At 41.5% G+C, this 17633-nt stretch overlaps 1 protein-coding gene across 6 annotated transcripts in view; it reads left to right on the top strand.

Moving 5' to 3' along the window:
• Nucleotides 1-17633, top strand: part of myo3a (myosin IIIA) — a 61198-nt gene that overhangs the window by 20184 nt on the left and 23381 nt on the right. For all 6 annotated transcript variants that reach the window (XM_037079729.1, XM_037079731.1, XM_037079730.1 and 3 more), the window contains 9 exons: nucleotides 4893-4969; nucleotides 7793-7938; nucleotides 11570-11635; nucleotides 11778-11933; nucleotides 13592-13688; nucleotides 14475-14591; nucleotides 15820-15924; nucleotides 16056-16139; nucleotides 16711-16913. In XM_037079729.1, coding sequence (XP_036935624.1) covers nucleotides 4893-4969; nucleotides 7793-7938; nucleotides 11570-11635; nucleotides 11778-11933; nucleotides 13592-13688; nucleotides 14475-14591; nucleotides 15820-15924; nucleotides 16056-16139; nucleotides 16711-16913 — 1051 coding nt within the window. The remainder of the gene's footprint in view (nucleotides 1-4892; nucleotides 4970-7792; nucleotides 7939-11569; nucleotides 11636-11777; nucleotides 11934-13591; nucleotides 13689-14474; nucleotides 14592-15819; nucleotides 15925-16055; nucleotides 16140-16710; nucleotides 16914-17633) is intronic.

Here is a 17633-nt window from a genome sequence, read left to right as displayed (position 1 = left end):
ACTATCCAGGTTGTGATTTCGACAAAGAGACACTGCTGTAGAGTATTTTTTTGGGGGGGCACTTTAAACACTAATCTTGTTCTGTTGTGTTGCAGACATCTCTATGGCAACTCCCATCAAAACAATCCTGAAGGAAGTCAGAAGAAAGATATGTTGTTTTTTGGGGTGAACTATCCCTTTAACAATGTGTCCTTTTTGTACCATCCTTCTCTAATCAGTGAAAATCATGTTATGGCTCTATTTAACCGAAGAGGGTCAAATCCATTACCTTCAGCTGCTTGCCAAATAAATTGTACCACTAATTAGTTTCCTTGAGAGGCTGGAACACGTTTACACAACCCGACAAGGTGGCAGACGATTAAACTTTTCCATTACTCCCCGTCCTGTGCATTCTGCAGACATCGTCGCCATTCACCCGTGTTTGCGCTGATTTGCTTTTGGGTTTTCATAACCAAATGAGGCACTCCGAGCGCCACAGCCACAGTTCCTGGACTGAAGGCTCATGATAGGCAAAGTGAATCTGACTATTTTCGAGGGCGATGACTCACCCCCTGTTTTTCTTCAGGGGCTGAAAAACCAGCTGCCTGTTTTCATTACAAATAAAATCCCCACTCAACGTGTGTGTAGGTTTGCATTTAGTCTGCTAATTGTGGGCTTCTCTTAAAAGCCCTTTTCTAACCATGAAGCGCAAAGTGCACAGCTCTTATATAAGAAAGAGGAGGGGGGGTGTATTAATGGAATCACTTTAATATGTGAATGTGAAGTAGCTAATATGGAGCAGGGCCACCCGTCGCCTGAGAGCAGCTTCTTCCTCCTCTCGTGGCTGTCAGAGATTCTCAACACCTGTTTGTTTCACCAGCTCTGAAGTAGGAAAGCCTGGAGGTCTTTAGGAATTAAAAAAAAAAAAAAATTAGAGATGTAAAACAAACTGCTCATTTCAAAATGTCTCATGAATGTTTAATGATGTCTACATCTGGTGAAAAGAGCCTCGTCGAGGGTCCCGGTGATTTTTTTGAATTCCTTTTAGCAATTACGCGTTTTAACGGTCAGTACGGAAACATTTACATTTGCTTAATGGTCCTTTTTTCAACTGCAACTTTCACAAGCTAAATAATGGTCCTCATAAGTTTACTTGAAATATGCAACATAAACTAAACATCCCTGACATCTAACCAAGCACTTGTTCTTGTTTGCCTCAACAAAGTAGCAAAAAAGCCAAAAGTAAATATTTTATGACTTAAAGTACTGCAGTAATTCACCTTGTTCCCAAATGAGCGGTGGAATAAACAGCTGTCCATGAGTTCACAGTTTTATTGTTCCCTTATTTTTGCTGCTGTTTACAGAAAATCAGATTTAAATTCCGCGTTCTGTGACGTTATTAGCGCGTATATCAATTCACTTTTTTACGACAAATGTAATTTACGCTGTTGGACTGTTGGTTAAACAAAATAAGCAACTTGAAAAGTGTGATCAGCAATTATTACAATCTGCTGACAGTTTAGAGACAAAACTATATACTATATTACTTACAAAACTCAGATTTATTAACTTTTATTAAGTGCTGGATAAGTGTCATCTGTTTTTCTTCTGTTTCAATTGTTAGTAGCAGACTTTTGGTCATTAAATTACTGCGTTTTCGATCATCACCATCTGCTCCTTTGAAATAATGACTACACCGACTTTATTTTTCAAATTGGATGCCTGCGGCGTGTGTACAGTGTGCAAAAATAAAAGAGAGACGGCATCATTAGCAGAAACTTACTGGGCTTTTATACCAGAAGCCGTCACACAGTATGTTGTTGCTTATGAACAGTCATTGCTTGTTGTGTAGAGCTGCTGCATCACAGGATTTAACTGCACATTGTGTCCTTCTACAGTCACTTGAGCTGTTCAAAGTGTCATTGAGAAAGACTCTTGGCTGGTAATGCACCACGAGTCCCTCTTGATAAGAGCGACAGCTACATGTCTGCTGGGAAATGTCAAACTGTCCACGTCCAGTGTTTATTAGGATTAAATAATCTCGATATTGTCTTAAAACAGTTACAGCGCAGTTTCACTCAGGGCTTGAAAGTTTCCGAGAAGATCTTGCTCATATCACAAACAAGATCTAACTGTTTTGTTGTGTTGTGATGCTCAGATTTTGTTTGCTATAGAACATCTTATCTTCATGGTTTATCCACCTGAACATTTAATGAATCTTTAAGATAAGAATGTTACAGTATCTGTGGTCGTGTTCCTGTGGAGAAATTACATAAAAACAACAAGTTCAAACTCTCGGCTCACCGTGTCGTTTAGAGAGAAGCTCCTGAAACGCAGATAGGAAATAATTACATTTAAAGGTTTGGCATTATCACCAAGAAATCATCGCTGCTTTAATTTCTTGGAGATCTGACAGTTATTATTGTAAAAGCAGCTGGGCCATCGAAACAGTTTCAGCTTCCATGTCGTCCAAATGCATTCACTGCTATCTGCTGTTGTAGCTCCGCTCGCTGCTCAAAACAAATGTGTTCAGTGATAGAGATTAAAATAGGAGACATTCTCTTTGAGTAAGGAAACAGCAGGATTATAATGATTTAGGAACTTAAATTATGTCAGACGAAGCAGCATTAGCATCAGTGTGACCGTGATATGATATGGAGAATTTTGTGCTATGCTGGGCCGCACAACTAGTGGAAAGTGATTTAATCTTTGTCGTGTCGCAGAAAAATGTATTTGAATAGGTCAAATAGACTGAAAGATCTCAACAACTATCAAAAATGACCATGATATTGGTAGATCTTGTGAAATATGTTTGCGAGCAAGACTTTAAGAAAGAAAGTGTCATCCTCATCCTCAGTTGTGCTTTGAGTTTAATGCTAATTAGCAGATGTTAGCATGCTAGCATCTTCGGCTAAAATGTTGAGCGAGATGAATATTACACCTGCCAAACATCTGAATTTATCAGCTTTCCATGACTTGGTAAATGTCATGTTATTCACCTGTGATGAAGGGTGGAAGGGTGATGAGCTGAGCAGATAAGATGAGGTTAAGACTGTGTTTTCATCTGCCGACTGAGACTTTGGCAGTATGCAAAGAATTTAAATCCACAGTGGAAACCAAAGGCACGAGAATGGCTCTAACATCTTTTGTGTTGCTGGCTGCTTTACATCTCTTTCACATCGCTGAGTTTAAATTTCTATCCGATTTTGGTCACGACGTCATCAGAGGAAGGGAGAGAGGGAAAAAAAAAAGGAGGAGCAGTGTAAAAATAAGCCCTGTGTGTATAAAAACTTGCCGGGTGACGAAAGCGGTGAGGAAACAAGGGCCCTGACTCGTGCTCGCCTCTTTGCTGCATGCTGGCACTGCGTCACGCTGGCATTAATGGTTTTTCATGTGGAGGGGTGCAACGCTGCACTAAGCAGCTGAGGAGATAAAGCCCCCGCGGTGACTCATCACCAGCAGAGAAACAAAATAGCAAAGAGATGGACCCAAAAAGAGCAGAAGAAGAATGGAGGTTGGGGGGGGGAGCTGCTCGTTCACGGCTCCCTCATGAATATTCTAATTGACAGCGATATCTGTGTGATGATTATTAAGTGTGGCCCACCAGGCTCCACTCCGGGCTAATGTAGCGGAAAGAGAGGGGCTGCTAGAGCTTTAATAGGGTGCTCATTGTGTTTCTGTGGCCTCACACACTCATATACCTTATGTAGGTTGAAACAGGCATCTGTGTGTGTGTGTGTGTGTGTAGCCATGAGGTTGTTCAGATCAATGTGGGTTTACTGGGGTGGTTTTCTTTGTGTGTGTCTGCCCTCATCTACAGTATGCCACTGATGTGTTACTGTGTGGTGGTTAGGTGTGTGTGTGTGTGTGTGTGTGTGTGTGTGTGTCAGCCTTTTGCATAATTCCCCTCCTGCATGTTTTCTAATCCCTTTTTCCATGTTTCCCACATTTTTTTTTTCCCCTGCATTGCTCATCTCCAGCCCACCGTCACCAACAGAGCATCAGGGATATAATACTACACCGCTGTAAACCAATAATGATGAGATTCTACAGGAAACAATCGCCGACATGTATGTTGTGAAAACTGTGCGCAGAATAGAGTTAGAAATCAAACTGTGTGATTCAGAGTCACGTAAAATGAGGGCGCGAGACAAAAGCGCTGGTCTGCTGCAGCACTACATCACCGTTTGTTTGCCGGTCACCGCTTTTGTCTCGGGGGCTCGGCTTCTTTCCCGGGTGCTGCTTCAGCAGAGCCAGCCCTGGGACACATCACTGTGCGGCGTAACACTGATTGGTCTGGACTGGACTGAAGTCACGATTGTGGGTCAGCATGTTCCTTGTCAGGCACGCATAAGGACACACAAGCTCTCTCTTTCTCCCTTTATTTTTTGGCTGAATGTGTCCCTCCCTGCTTACCCTCTTTGTGTGCAGGCAGAGAAAGCATAACGTAAGCTAATAAATCAAGTGTATATCTTGTTCTGAGAGAGGGTGAATGTTGTCTCAAGCTGCCAAAAGCCAGTTTACAGTTGAATTATATTCAAATGCTGTTCTTGACATGCCCGGGGGAAAAAAAAAAAAAAAAAAAATCACCTGCAGTCACACAAGAATTTGTAATTCAAAGCCATCTATCATTCGAAGGGTGGAGGGGGGAAAACAGCTTTGGCTTTGTGTGCATGTAAGCGCGTACGTGTGTTTGTGTTTTGTTCTTCCTCCTCGTCTCTATAGTGACAGCTTTATCAGAGCTGTACGAGAACAGCCCACCCCCCCGCTGTTTACCGTTCACTGTTTCCCTTTTCACAGATCATCACTTCTGCCATCCAGTCTGATCTGAACCCGTCGAGGAAGTTATTTCCAATTGTCTCCACTGAGTGCTCGTCCTAAGATGTCTAAAGTGTGTATTCTCCTCCCTGCAGGAGTCTCAGCCCAGCTGACAAATACCCGCCTGAGGAGGAACACCTCTGTGGGAACCCCCTTCTGGATGGCTCCTGAGGTACAGTAAAACCGGCCCCATAAACGCTCCCGCAGCCTCCTCTCTTTCCACTACATTAGCCTGGAGCAGATCCCAGTGGGCCACAGTTAATAATCATCAGAGAGATAACACTGTCAAATACAACCTGCACCGGGGGGGAAAAAAAAAAAAATGGAATGGACGACCTCCGTCATTCATTTCCCGTCTAATCATAGCTTCAGTGCACTGGAGTTCATATACTGTCTTTACAGAAATGGCTTCATGAAACACTGCTGCTCTTACACCAGTCACACACTCCTGTCCTTTAGTTTTTTATGGCAGGTGAATGTAACCTTCTCCTGTGTTGTATAAGAAAGGTTACCAGGGCTGAACTGGAAAAAAAAACGCTTTATTTTACTGAAATAAACATAAAAAAACTAGAACAATAACAAATGATATTGAGAAATAACTTAACTATTTATGAAATATCTATGACGTGTTCATCAGTTCGGTCAAATTATGTCAACATGATAAGAAAAAGTGATGCATGTGTTTATTGAGACCAGGATGACTGTGAGACTCCTATTAAATCTTTCCCCTGATAATTATCCAACATATTATAATAAAACTAAACATTTTCAAACATAGAGCCATTGATGCAGTTTGTGTTTATGTTTTAGCTCTCATAAAGCCCCGAATACCTCCAGTTAAATGTAGACCACTTCTAGCTGAAGCAGGTTAAAATCATTTTAATATAATTTATATATCAAACAAATTATTTCAATACTAGTCATTTAGGCTTTACATCTATATCACAAGCATCTGTTTTAATGTCAAAAGCAGTGGCAAGTGATGTTTAGTCAATAGTTAAAGTCAAAAACAAGGACAAACTACCAGAGAAAGCAGATATTATACTTCAGCAGACGTCTTTCCCGTGCAGTGAAATGATTAATTTGGGATTATCAAACAGACACCTTTCATTTGTATTTTAGTAAACTGAACCCCAACACTAGTAGCAGCATCCCATCTACACCCATCTGGACACTGATCAAGATTACGTGAACCAGTAGCAACCTCTGCAGGGACACGACGGGTAAACTTACCCCGCAGTACGTTTGTTTTAAACAAAGACGAACCTTGCATGGCTTCAGCTCAATTATTTTACATGAGGTTTGCATGCCCCTGCAAATTTGACATTAGAATACAATGAATGTCGTATCCTGTCGGGAAGATTTTAATCTCATTTGTGTAAGATGTTGATGGAGCCTGGACGGACTGGGGACAGTCTGTGGTTTACAGGAGTCACTTTGTAAACACGGTGCTGTTATAACGAGAAAAGAAAGATTTTCGCTGACTTCTGTGAAAGTTTCTTCATTAAAGGCGACATTTCTGGATGATTTTAGCAGCTCTGTTTTTACACCTGCGCGGTCCAAAGAGGATCTGGTTATGAAACTTTGAGTTGTGGGGTAAGTTTTGTCATAGCTACACAATTTCATACATTTTGAAACAGCCTCATTTTTATTGCCTTAATTCAAGAGTATATTTCGGCTCTTTTGTACAAACATTTTTGATAATTAAAAGTTTCTTATTTGGCACAAATGTGACGATTGATGAAACAGATTTGTTTTTCTTAAGTTTTTTTTAGTGTGGAATTATTACAGAATAATGAGACGGCGTGTGTGTTTGTGCGTACATTTGTCTTTCGGGATGTCTTATTGGCGATATGGTAACGATTTGTCTGCTTGTCTTGTCCGTGTTCAGAGCCACATGTCTATTGACGGCTGGGAATACAAATTCTATTGATTCCAGTGAAGCGGCAGTGGTGGTGAATGTGTGTGTTTTCGTGTGTGTGTGTTTGTTTGCTGTTATGCGTACACATGCCTCCCACTCAGAGATGATTCATATCGTTGATTGGGTACCATGTTGCCCCCAGGACAATGATGTGTGTGTGTGTATGAGAGAGAGAGTGTGTGTGTGTGTGTGTGTGTGTGTGTGTGTGTGTGTGTAGGCACATTTTATTGCTCACAGCAGATAAAGATGAGACTGTGGCTCAATCTTTATTAGTTTCCTTTGATATTTTGATTTACATATTGCTATGCTACATGTTTGTTTGTATAGTGTGTGTGTGTGTGTGTGTGTGTGTGTGTGTGTGTGTGTGTGTGTGTGTGTGTGTGTGTGAGTAAGACAGACACTATTGACTCTCTAATAAGGAAGTGGAACCAAAGTTTATAACTTTCGTCCCCTCTTAGTACGTACTATATAAAGATGATCATCTCAAGCTCGGGGAGTCATTGAGGGTAATTTCTACTTTTTCTCAAAATGATCCTTGTACTGTTTCGCCAAGTGTCACGCCAATCTGTCTAATAGACCTGTCAGTCCACTAGAGGTCCTCACAGTTTGCCTTGCCCTTGCGTGAAAAGTACCAGCAGGAGGCGATAGTGAGGAAAACAACGCATGAATGCAAACTAATGAGCCAGAAAGTCTAAGGTGGGAGGAGGTCTTGGATGGTTGGGGCAGTTTATCCAAATTTGGACTTTCACAGAGAGTTAAGTCCTATGTGAGGCAAACAGCAAGAACATTTAACAAAGTAGTTTTGGTGCTTTTATTTTGAAAATGTAACCAGACTGTTGAGCGGTTGAAGATGTTGTTTCATGGCTAACTTTGTCTTTTTTGGGTCAGTGACAAAGTTTGTGAGTCTTCAAATGGCAGTTTTTGTTCTATATGTTTTGCCTCTTTTGGGATTCTTTCAGCCACATGTTGCTTTGAACACTATAAAGACATAAAACACACACACTTTCGCTTATTTGAGCTGAACTGAGTCATGTATTTAGCTGTTTTTTATCATTTGTGTTCTCTCCGCTGCAGGTAATCGCATGTGAGCAGCAGCTAGACTCCACCTACGATGCGCGCTGTGATGTCTGGTCGCTCGGCATCACCGCCATAGAGCTGGGAGATGGAGACCCGCCTCTGTCTGACCTCCACCCAATGAGAGCCCTTTTCAAAATACCCAGGTGAGCCTGCATCACACCAACACTGCACCCTGTAGTCATTATCAGGGGGGTGTGACTCTGCTGCTATCAATTATTCCACTGTTTTAGTCAACGCTGGTGCTGATGGAGTGCTAACTTTAATGTGCCAATGCTAACGAGTTAGCCACTGTGCTTCCCTCAATATAAACTAGATTTTTTTGAATTGAAAGCCAACAGTTGCTCATATTATAACTTATGAATGCTTTGGAAATTAGTTTGATTGATTGTTTGGGGACGCTAACGACCCTCCTCACATTCGTCCCTAACAATATGCATTTCCTGTCTCCTTTGTTTTGATACTAAATGATTAATGACTGTGTCAAAGTAAAAGAACAACAGTGTCTTTATCCATTTGACATCCTGCGTGTTTCTTCACTGATGCACTTAAACATGGTGACTTCTTGATTGCAGCTTATGGGCTGAGAAATAAAAGCTCCCTCTCACAATGTGAAAACAAGCATATACCTTATTATACAGTGATCTGGACAGGCGAGCATTAGCGTTCATCTCTTTGTGATTTTTTTTCCCTCAACAGAAATTATGTGTCAGAATTTGGCTTTTTGCTTCAATAACAGGATATTTTCTGAGCATCGTGTTCAAGGCTGTGATTAACTGTAACTTTTGCATCAAGCACAGGGAGTTTATTCTATAGTTTCAAATTATATTGCATGAAATTATAAAATAAAAAACTACTTTATACGCTCTTGGTGGCTTTCTCTTTCACAGAAGGAAGATTTCAGCACGATATCTTAACTTTTCTGATGACTTTAGCTTTAGATTCGATACCGCCACAAAAGTGCCTTGAAACAAGAACAAGCGGGAACAGAAGAGCAGAACAGGAGAACATTTCGAGCGTCCCTGGTGACACTGAAGTTGATGCCACTCAAGTGTTTGTGCTGCTTGCTAATGTTAGCTGCAAAACAGGAAGAACTTATGACTCAACATCAGTCATTAAAGTACTTCGAGAGCGTAATATTTTCTGAGGTGGTTCACAGTGTAAAAAAAATTGAGAAATACTGTTCTAAAGCTGGAACCAGTGTCATGTCTGGCATTTAACCATTTTTACAGATTAATACTTTACCCACCATTTAATATACGGATTTTCTAGCTGTCAGTGTTCCCTGGAGACCTGCAAAAAGACTGAACGTACATAATCTTTTGTGAAAAATAGTTAGCTGTCTAGATTTGCTTTGTAATGCAGCCGTTTACGATGTAAAGAACAGGTGATGCACAGTTGTTTGCAGGACTGCAACCCAGAAAAGCAGCATCTCCTGCTCCCCTTTTACTGACTGTCACCACACAAAGTACGGTCTTCTTTATTTCAAATGGCTTTTTTTCCAGCTCACAGGGGCTTATCCGTAAACCCCTCCCCTCCTGGCTCTGATCCCATACATCCTGTGGGGGAGGACGCAGCCTTTTCTCATCTCCGTGTATCGTGGGCTGAAGGTGAAAAGTAATTGTTTATCGTCTCCTGATTCCAGCGTGAGGGCTGCATAAGCACTTACCGTCTCTGTCGTCTTAACGGCCCAGCACTTTGTCCATCAGTGCCCCGAGACAGAGTGCTCCTACACACACACACACACACACACACACACACACACACGTCAGATACACACTCCTGTGTCGTGGCGGTCCTGTGTGTTCGCTCTGGGGGTCGTGCTCCACAGGAGCCATCACACAGCTCTCTCAGAATCTATGTGACTGCTGCAGCCGGAGCTTCAGGCTGTCTGTTCACACTCCTCAGCTCTCTGCTCTCATGACTCCTGGTTCATTCGTCAGGCAGTCTCCGAAAAAAGAAAAAAAAAAAAAAAAAAGCCCTGCTGCAGGCACTGGTTCAACCACACCACGTCTTATTTAATTCGGGCTGACTTAAATTGTGAGTTGTGCAAAGAGAAGATCATCAAGGACATTCATTTTGATGTGTTTTCCGCAACGTCTGGATACATTTGTCGTCCTTTAGTGCTGCTGTTTATAGCGGAGCTTGTACCTGGAATTTTACCATATATATGTATGAAACCATAAAATACACAATCCCATTCCTGCAGCGAATATCACCTTCATGGTGGTCGATGCTGTCGATTGTGACCGCAGGCACCATTACCAGGTGCAGCTCCACATGCTCCTACTATAGCTTACTATAGGCATACGGGGCAAATTGTTTCAGGCTGAAAAAGGTACAGCTGGTGATTGAAAGCCTTTGAGTTCATGTTCTTTGTTCCTTTGCGGACCGTGTTTCTTCTGAAAAAAACACTGTGACGATCTGCAGTTTGGTGCCGTTGTGTTAGATTGTCCTGTATTATTGTAATTTATTCCACCAGCTTGTCCACTAAAACAGTTTGAGCTTAGTTAGTCAGTGAGCTCGCTGGGCTTTGATGGTTGGAAGCAAACCAACAGTAAGTAGTTTGTATTAGCTACATTAGCTTTCTAGTTAACCAAACATTTTGCCCTTGAGATGCACGTGATTACACTGTGTTCTGGTTATCAACACCAATATAGACCATAACTACACTGCACCACTGTATGCTGACATACTGGGCTTTAACGTGTGTCTACATATTATATAGCATTATGTAACCTACCTTCTTTTAAACATTTCAAATATAACCACAAACACAAAAGATGTTGCAAATGTTGATTGTCAAGCACAAGTCAGATATTCTCTTTCTGTCTGTCCTGTAAATAAAAGACAGACACAGAGAAAAGCAGGAAGGTGCTGGGACGACAGTATACGTATGAAAGTCCAATCCCAGCTCAAAGCGTCACATTCTGACGCAGATAAAGATTAAAAGCGCTCCTTTAATTATAACCAAGTAAAAGGATTTAAGCATTTATTCTTGATTATGTGCAAAATAGATGATTTGAATTTCCTTCACCGTGCCTTGCAGGACAAGGCAAATACAAAATTTACCGGATATTAAAATCAAAACACGCTGCGTTATTTGTTCCCAGGGAGCGAGAAACTCAGAATAATTGTTTAATTTAAGTCACTACAAGACTGCGCTCGTCCTCCAGATAGAAACACTTTAACAGACGCAGCATTAGCAGGACAGTTCTTCGACGGTGTCCATAAGGCGAGTGTTTTGTGATAAACAGGAGACGTATGCTCTCTCATTACACCAATTCGTCGCTGTCAGAGCCGTCGTGTAAAAGGCCCGAGTTTATTAGCAGGCAGCGTTGACTTCCCACCACCTGCCAGGAACCCTTCTCGTAAAAAGGTACTTAAAGAAGACGAAGGAATTACAGCAAATTAGCTCAGTTGTTTGTCGGTTGTAAGGTCTTGTTATTCCTGACCCCTGAACAGCGTTAGCCTGTCAAAATGGGCTTTGTTCCCCCGAAGAAACCTTAAGCTTTTAAGATCTGCTTACTTATTTGACGTCCAGTGCTGCTTACTATTGCTTTTCTGTCATAAAGTCAGCTGTATCCACACCACCCAGCTGCACAGGTGGAGCACTGTTTGTTATTGCTTCAGGCCGCCGCAGAAACACCTCCTCCAACGACGGAACAGTGAAGATTTCGCTCCGTCGTTCCGCTCGGTGCCTCGGCCTTTTGTTCTCCGTAAATCCCATCTCATCTTATCTTTCCATTTATCTTTTCCATTCCCTTCCTTTAACAGAAATCCCCCGCCTACTCTCCACCAGCCGGAGCTGTGGTCAGACGATTTTAATGACTTCATCTGCAAGTGAGTGCGGACGCTCCTGTGTTTGCTGTGTCGCTGCGAGTGAAAAAATATTTACACATAACCAGATGCACTTTGAATGCAAATCCAATGAATTCACTGCCGTCCTCTGCCTTCCTTTACCTCTTCCTCCCTCTGGCCACAGATGTCTGATAAAGGACTTTGAGCTGAGACCAAATGTGCTAGACCTGCTCCAGCATGTGTTCATCAAGCAGATTGTCGGCAGAGAGAAAATATTGCAGAAGCAGTTGATTGAGCTCATTGATCTCAACCAACAAATAGGAGTCATTGAAAAAACAAGGTACTGTCCATCACCTCTCCTAAATCTCACATTTCTTTGTGTATTTCTGACACGTTAGCAGTCGTGCTCCTTCTTTCTTTCTTTCTTTTTTTTTTTTGGTTGCAGCACGCAGCAGAATACTCACTCATCGTAACGAGTTTGATAGATTTTGTTTTAAACCCCAAGCAAAAACTCAAAGTCTGCAAGCCTCCCCCTGTCAGCCGGTTTCATATGTTCGGCTGCAGCTTAACGTTTGCAGACAGTATAATCCAAATTACCCTCCTTGCTGTATGTTTTACAAGCCCTGTCACCCTCACATAAACAACAGCTCCATCCTGCCCCGGCTTCACTCGAGGTGCAGGCTCCACGGCGTGTGTCACATGAGTCAAACTGTTGGCCCAGGAAAAGTGTGTGTTGCCCGTACGGTCATGAAATGTTAATCCTATTTCTGTCGTTTTAAGCCATCATGGAAAGACAGACAGAAGCACAGACAGTAATGACAGGTAACACATGCATATATGACCTTTACGCTGCAGTAGGAGTAGATGAGTCAGAGCGCTTGCTGTAGTTGTGATCGCACATGTATTTGCAATCAACTACATGGGCTAATTTTAGATTGTTTACCTGCTAAACATTGTTATCTGTCTCACGAGTCATGTCGTTTACACATTACCTCTGTATTTGTCTACCTTTCCTTCTTGTATCACTGATGCTGTCTTGTAGCGGAGGTTATGACCTTCACTGTAAAATTAACAGCAGCTGACGAGCAGCGTTCATCAATATCTTTTTCTAATAAATGGAGTTTTGGCAGATTAATTACAATCACAAGAGGAAATTAACCGCCATTATTAACTAAATAATGAAACAGGTTTTTTTTTATGTGCTTTAAAGTGATGCAGTATGTTATTATTATAACTTTATTTAACTTTACTAACCTTGTGTGGATGTTAAAGATTTTGAGCTTCTGTGCAGTAAATGATCTGTTAGGTTACGTATCTGTGTACGGAACGCTGCTGGAAAGTATCAGCGTCCCTCATCTTATAAAAAAGTTCCATCAGGTGAATCGTTGCATAAACTTGTGTTTTCGCTGATGTTCTATTCCAGCATTTTAAGCAGCACTGGTGGCGTTTCTTTAACAAGTCACTGCTTATTTTGTAAAGCTAAAGCATTAAACATTTATATGTGCAGCTCGTTGACATTTTAATTACTCCAAAAAGATTGAAGTATAAGTCGTAAAGGTCAGAAATTGTGTTTCCTTCCTATGTAGAGTTTGTGAAAATATATTTACCAAAAAGGTTTCTGTCTTTGTGTTTGCCAATAAAGACGAGACTGAAAAGTCTTCCAGGAGGCGGATTTAACATTTATTAAAAGGCTAATTCAGTCAGTTTCTGGCTTACTGAACAACAGTCTGGTAGGACAAACTACACACTGCAGGACGACGTGGTTCAACATTAATGCTCTGAAGGATTATATTTATCTTTTAGATGTCTATCTAGTGGAGGCTTTGATTATATTTACGTTACTTTGCCTCAGCAAACAACATAGACAGCACAGTGAGATGCTACAGTATGTGTTCATGATGTGTTTAGTTTGAATTCTGATTACTTGCAGGATTACGTACAGGATGTTTCATGTGATGCTCAGGGAGAGACTTGGTTGTGTGTCTGTGTGAGTTGTAGGCATGAACGTATCCACACTAAAAGAGGAGGCCACATGAAGACGCAGACCGACGCAGACGAGGTGGAAGACCTCGCCACCCTCGAAGTTCTGGACGAGGTAAGAAGGTCAATAGCAAAACAATGAAATGTTGCTCCTCTCTAGAAATACAAGTTGATTAAACTTATTATAATATCCTTAAAGTACACGTTTAAATTGCATATTGACGTAATCAAAAGCTTCAGAACAGCTACTAAAAGGACATTTAGTGAGATTGTTTTGATGATGAGTAGTCTCCTAAAATTGATCAGCTTACATTTGCCACGATATTCTTTGAAAACTAGTAAATATTATATCCCTTGAGATGTTGGCGTCCGATGCTATTTGTATTATAAAACGCTGATATAAACACAGTTGAAGGCCGGTCGCAGCAGGACGTTCTGCATCCTTCTCCCCCGATCATCCATGTCGGTCTGTCGAACAACTGTAGTGAAAAATGCACGGCAGCATCTTTTGCACAAATAACGTTGAGAGCAATTTATCATATCTGAACGCTGCATTGACGTATTGAATGATACAATCAGTCTCAGTTGCCGGCGGATATTTCCACCCATCCTTCACTGTGAGGACTTCTGCTGGTATGAGAGAGGCAGTGCTGTTGTTGATGTACCTGTCCTGAGCCGTGAGAAGACAGGAGAATTAATCACCGCCTGACATGGAGATAATGTATTGACGTAACAGGCGTCACGAGGCCTCGACTTGAGGCGGGACGCACACTAAAGCACGGCCTGTTGTGTCTCATAATACGGTTCTGACACTGATCCAGGTGTTCATTTGTTTGGGAAACATTTCACACCGGATGTGTGAATCACGCCTGTCGTTTTTTGTTTTTTTCCTCCCTTCCAGAACACGGTCACAGAGCAGCTTCAGAGCCGCTATGGACGCGATCAGATTTACACGTATGTGGGAGACATCCTCATCGCCGTCAACCCTTTCCATAAGATGGAGATATACACTCCTCAGGTCTGTGCATGTAGTGTGTGTGTGTGTGTGTGTGTGTGTGTGTGTGTGTGTGTGTGTGTGTGTGTGTGTGTTTTCTTTTTTACGCACCTGTGCTCTTACATTTGGTCAATAATGCACTGAATGTATCTCATTAGTGCCCCTGCAGCTCTTCAGTCGGCTGCATCCCATTTAGCCTCACCTCCACACACACACACACACACACACACACACACACACACACACACACACACACACTGCCCCTGTTTGCCTCTTTCACACCTGACTGACTGTATTTTCATCCCAATCATCATGTTTTTCTTTGCCTCGAGTTTGTCGCTGTTTTTCATTCCTCAGCCCCCACAAACAAAAACATTATATATATGGTAGCACTTTATGTGACAGGTAATAAGGCCCCTATACGTCCTCATAAGATACTATTTTACATTATAAAGACTATTCACGTATTAATAATAGCATGATAAACACGATTACTGTGTATAACTTACCCTTTAGGTCATTGTTAAACCTTTTATTAGCTTTGTTGTTGCTTTATTAACCCACAAAACCTAAACAGCTACCAGCAGCTAATAATAGCTATTGTTCTTAAAAATGTAATAACTTTTAAACCATGAATTTCTGTCCATATGCTTTAAAAGCCCTCGTTAAGTGGATGTTCTCAGCTATTCAGTAGCTTCACACGTCTTTTTTGGGTATTCAGGCACTCCGTGGTGAACGTGATAACACTACCAGCTTGCATCCATTCTCAGATAAAGCAAAGCTAAAAAATTTGGTCTTTAAATGAGATAGACTGAAGCTTGAGGTTCACCTGAATCAAATGATGTCTTGCACCTGATGCTAACTGCTAGGAAGAAAACCAAATTAAAAACAGGAGAGTCAGGCCCCCCAAAAAACATCTTTTTGGAGTTTAGATACATTCTCTATTTTGCACTTATTAATATTTAACTTGCTTTTCGCAGCTACCGGATCTAAAGTTAGACAATGACTTGTTTGTTATTGTTAGTTAGCATGTTATAAAGACTTATAAGGGTATTATTTACTTTAATTTATGGTTATTTCAAGGCCCTTTGTGTCAAATGTTATCCTATTTGCGAGGAAACATTTCTATCGGTGTGTGGTTCACAAAGAACTCTTCATTATAACATTAATTTCTCTCACATAATATCAGATTTATCCACTAGATTCATGTGCATATTATAAGTTTTTATTCTGAACTCTCTTCTCTTCACAGTACACTAAGATGTACATTGGCGCTAAGCGTACAGCCAACCCACCGCACATCTTCGCTGTGGCTGACGTCGCCTACCAGTCCATGGTGTCATACAACACAGACCAGGTAATGTTGTCACGGAATCACACGCAAGCGTTTTACAGCCTCCTGAGATCTGGAAGTTGTTTTGACTTGTTCTGAGATAACTGGCTGTCTTCACTGGAGTCCCTGTAATCTTTGTGCCTTTCTGTGCACAGTGTATTGTGATCAGTGGGGAGAGTGGAGCCGGGAAAACAGAGAGTGCTCATCTGCTGGTGCAGCAACTGACAGTTCTTGGAAAAGTGAGTCATACATGTCCATAAATATGACATTAGATAAACATTTGTTCCCAATATTTACTCAATAAAATGACCAAAACAAACAGTTGAAAAGGTATTTAAAATGACACAGAATCAAATGAAACTCACACACGTAAGTAAATACTAAAAACAAGTGGACAGATTTTGTAGATACATCAGTAAAACTTTTTTTAACGATCTATAAGAAGTCCAAAAAGATATTTCAGAGACAGGACATTAGTAATTAACACAAATCATGTAGATGGAAGCATTTCAGACTTTTGAATTAAGCAACAGTCGTGTGTTCTGGCCAACAACATGTGCACCAAGTGTGAAAACAAGAAAATTCAAATATCTCATGTGCACTATTAAAGCACTTTGACCATCTTCTGGAAAAAAAGGCTCTGTTCAGTTCACTTCTTTCATGATTTATAAGTGGAAGAATGAGAAATTGTAGCAGAAACAGGAGCAGAGAGGCGCGCGGCAGGAATTCATGCATCATTTCCCGACATAAGAATGATCACTTCCGCCGTATTGATTTCCCAGTTACTAACTGGAATAATGTTTTATTCAGGCCAATAATCGGACGCTCCAGGAGAAGATCCTGCTGGTCAACAGCCTGGTGGAGGCTTTCGGGAACGCCTGCACCGTCATTAATGACAACTCCAGCCGCTTCGGCAAGTACCTGGAGATGAAGTTCACCAACGGAGGAACGGTGGCCGGAGCGAAGATCTCTGAGTACCTGCTGGAGAAATCCAGAGTCATCCACCAGGCAGCGTAAATATCAATTCTTTCTTGCTTTGCTCTATCTGTCAAACGTAAGCAACCCCATGATAGGTATTACCAGTATGACCTTCATTTGTTCATCTGATCCATATGAATTTAAATCGTATGTTTGTACGTTTTCTGAACGTTTGCCAAGAAGGTCATTTTTCATCCTGCTGACCAGGGATCAGTGTGTAATGGACTCTGTCTCGCTTCCCTTCTGGAACTGGCGGCATTTGCCTCGAACCTGCACTTCAGTCAATCTATCTTTTTCTTCTTATCGTGTGTCTGGGGAGCAAAGCGGGTCAAGTGGAGCAGCTAGCTTATTTCCTGTCTGATCAAAGATTGCGGTCTGGCAAGTATTCTTAGTGGAACTTCAAAGGCAGTCTCAAGTATACCATCAGAAAACAGACACACAGGTCAGAGGGTTTCATTTAACTGCGAGCATTGTGTGTCGCTACACCTTTCTTCAGCCCGTCATTGAATACTCAGGCTGGGGGGATAGCGGACAAGAATTATACGCTTCAGAGATGCATTCGTGTTTAATAACCTCTGCCAGGAGCTTCATGTTTTCCAATGTGTTTGCCCGTAAGGAGGGTTGTAGTTTGGAGATTATCCAAAAGACCTTTTTAACGGCATTTGTTGAAAAGTTAGCATAGTGGCATCCAAGATTACCATGTTGACATTTTTAGGGGTATTTTCGCCAACTAACAAAGTTGCTGCAGAGCTATA

Source organism: Acanthopagrus latus, chromosome 19, assembly GCF_904848185.1.
Source record: "Acanthopagrus latus isolate v.2019 chromosome 19, fAcaLat1.1, whole genome shotgun sequence".
Classification (NCBI taxonomy): Eukaryota; Metazoa; Chordata; class Actinopteri; order Spariformes; family Sparidae; genus Acanthopagrus; species Acanthopagrus latus.
Note: the sequence above shows the minus strand (reverse complement) of the source record. Positions and strands in the feature narration are given on the sequence as shown.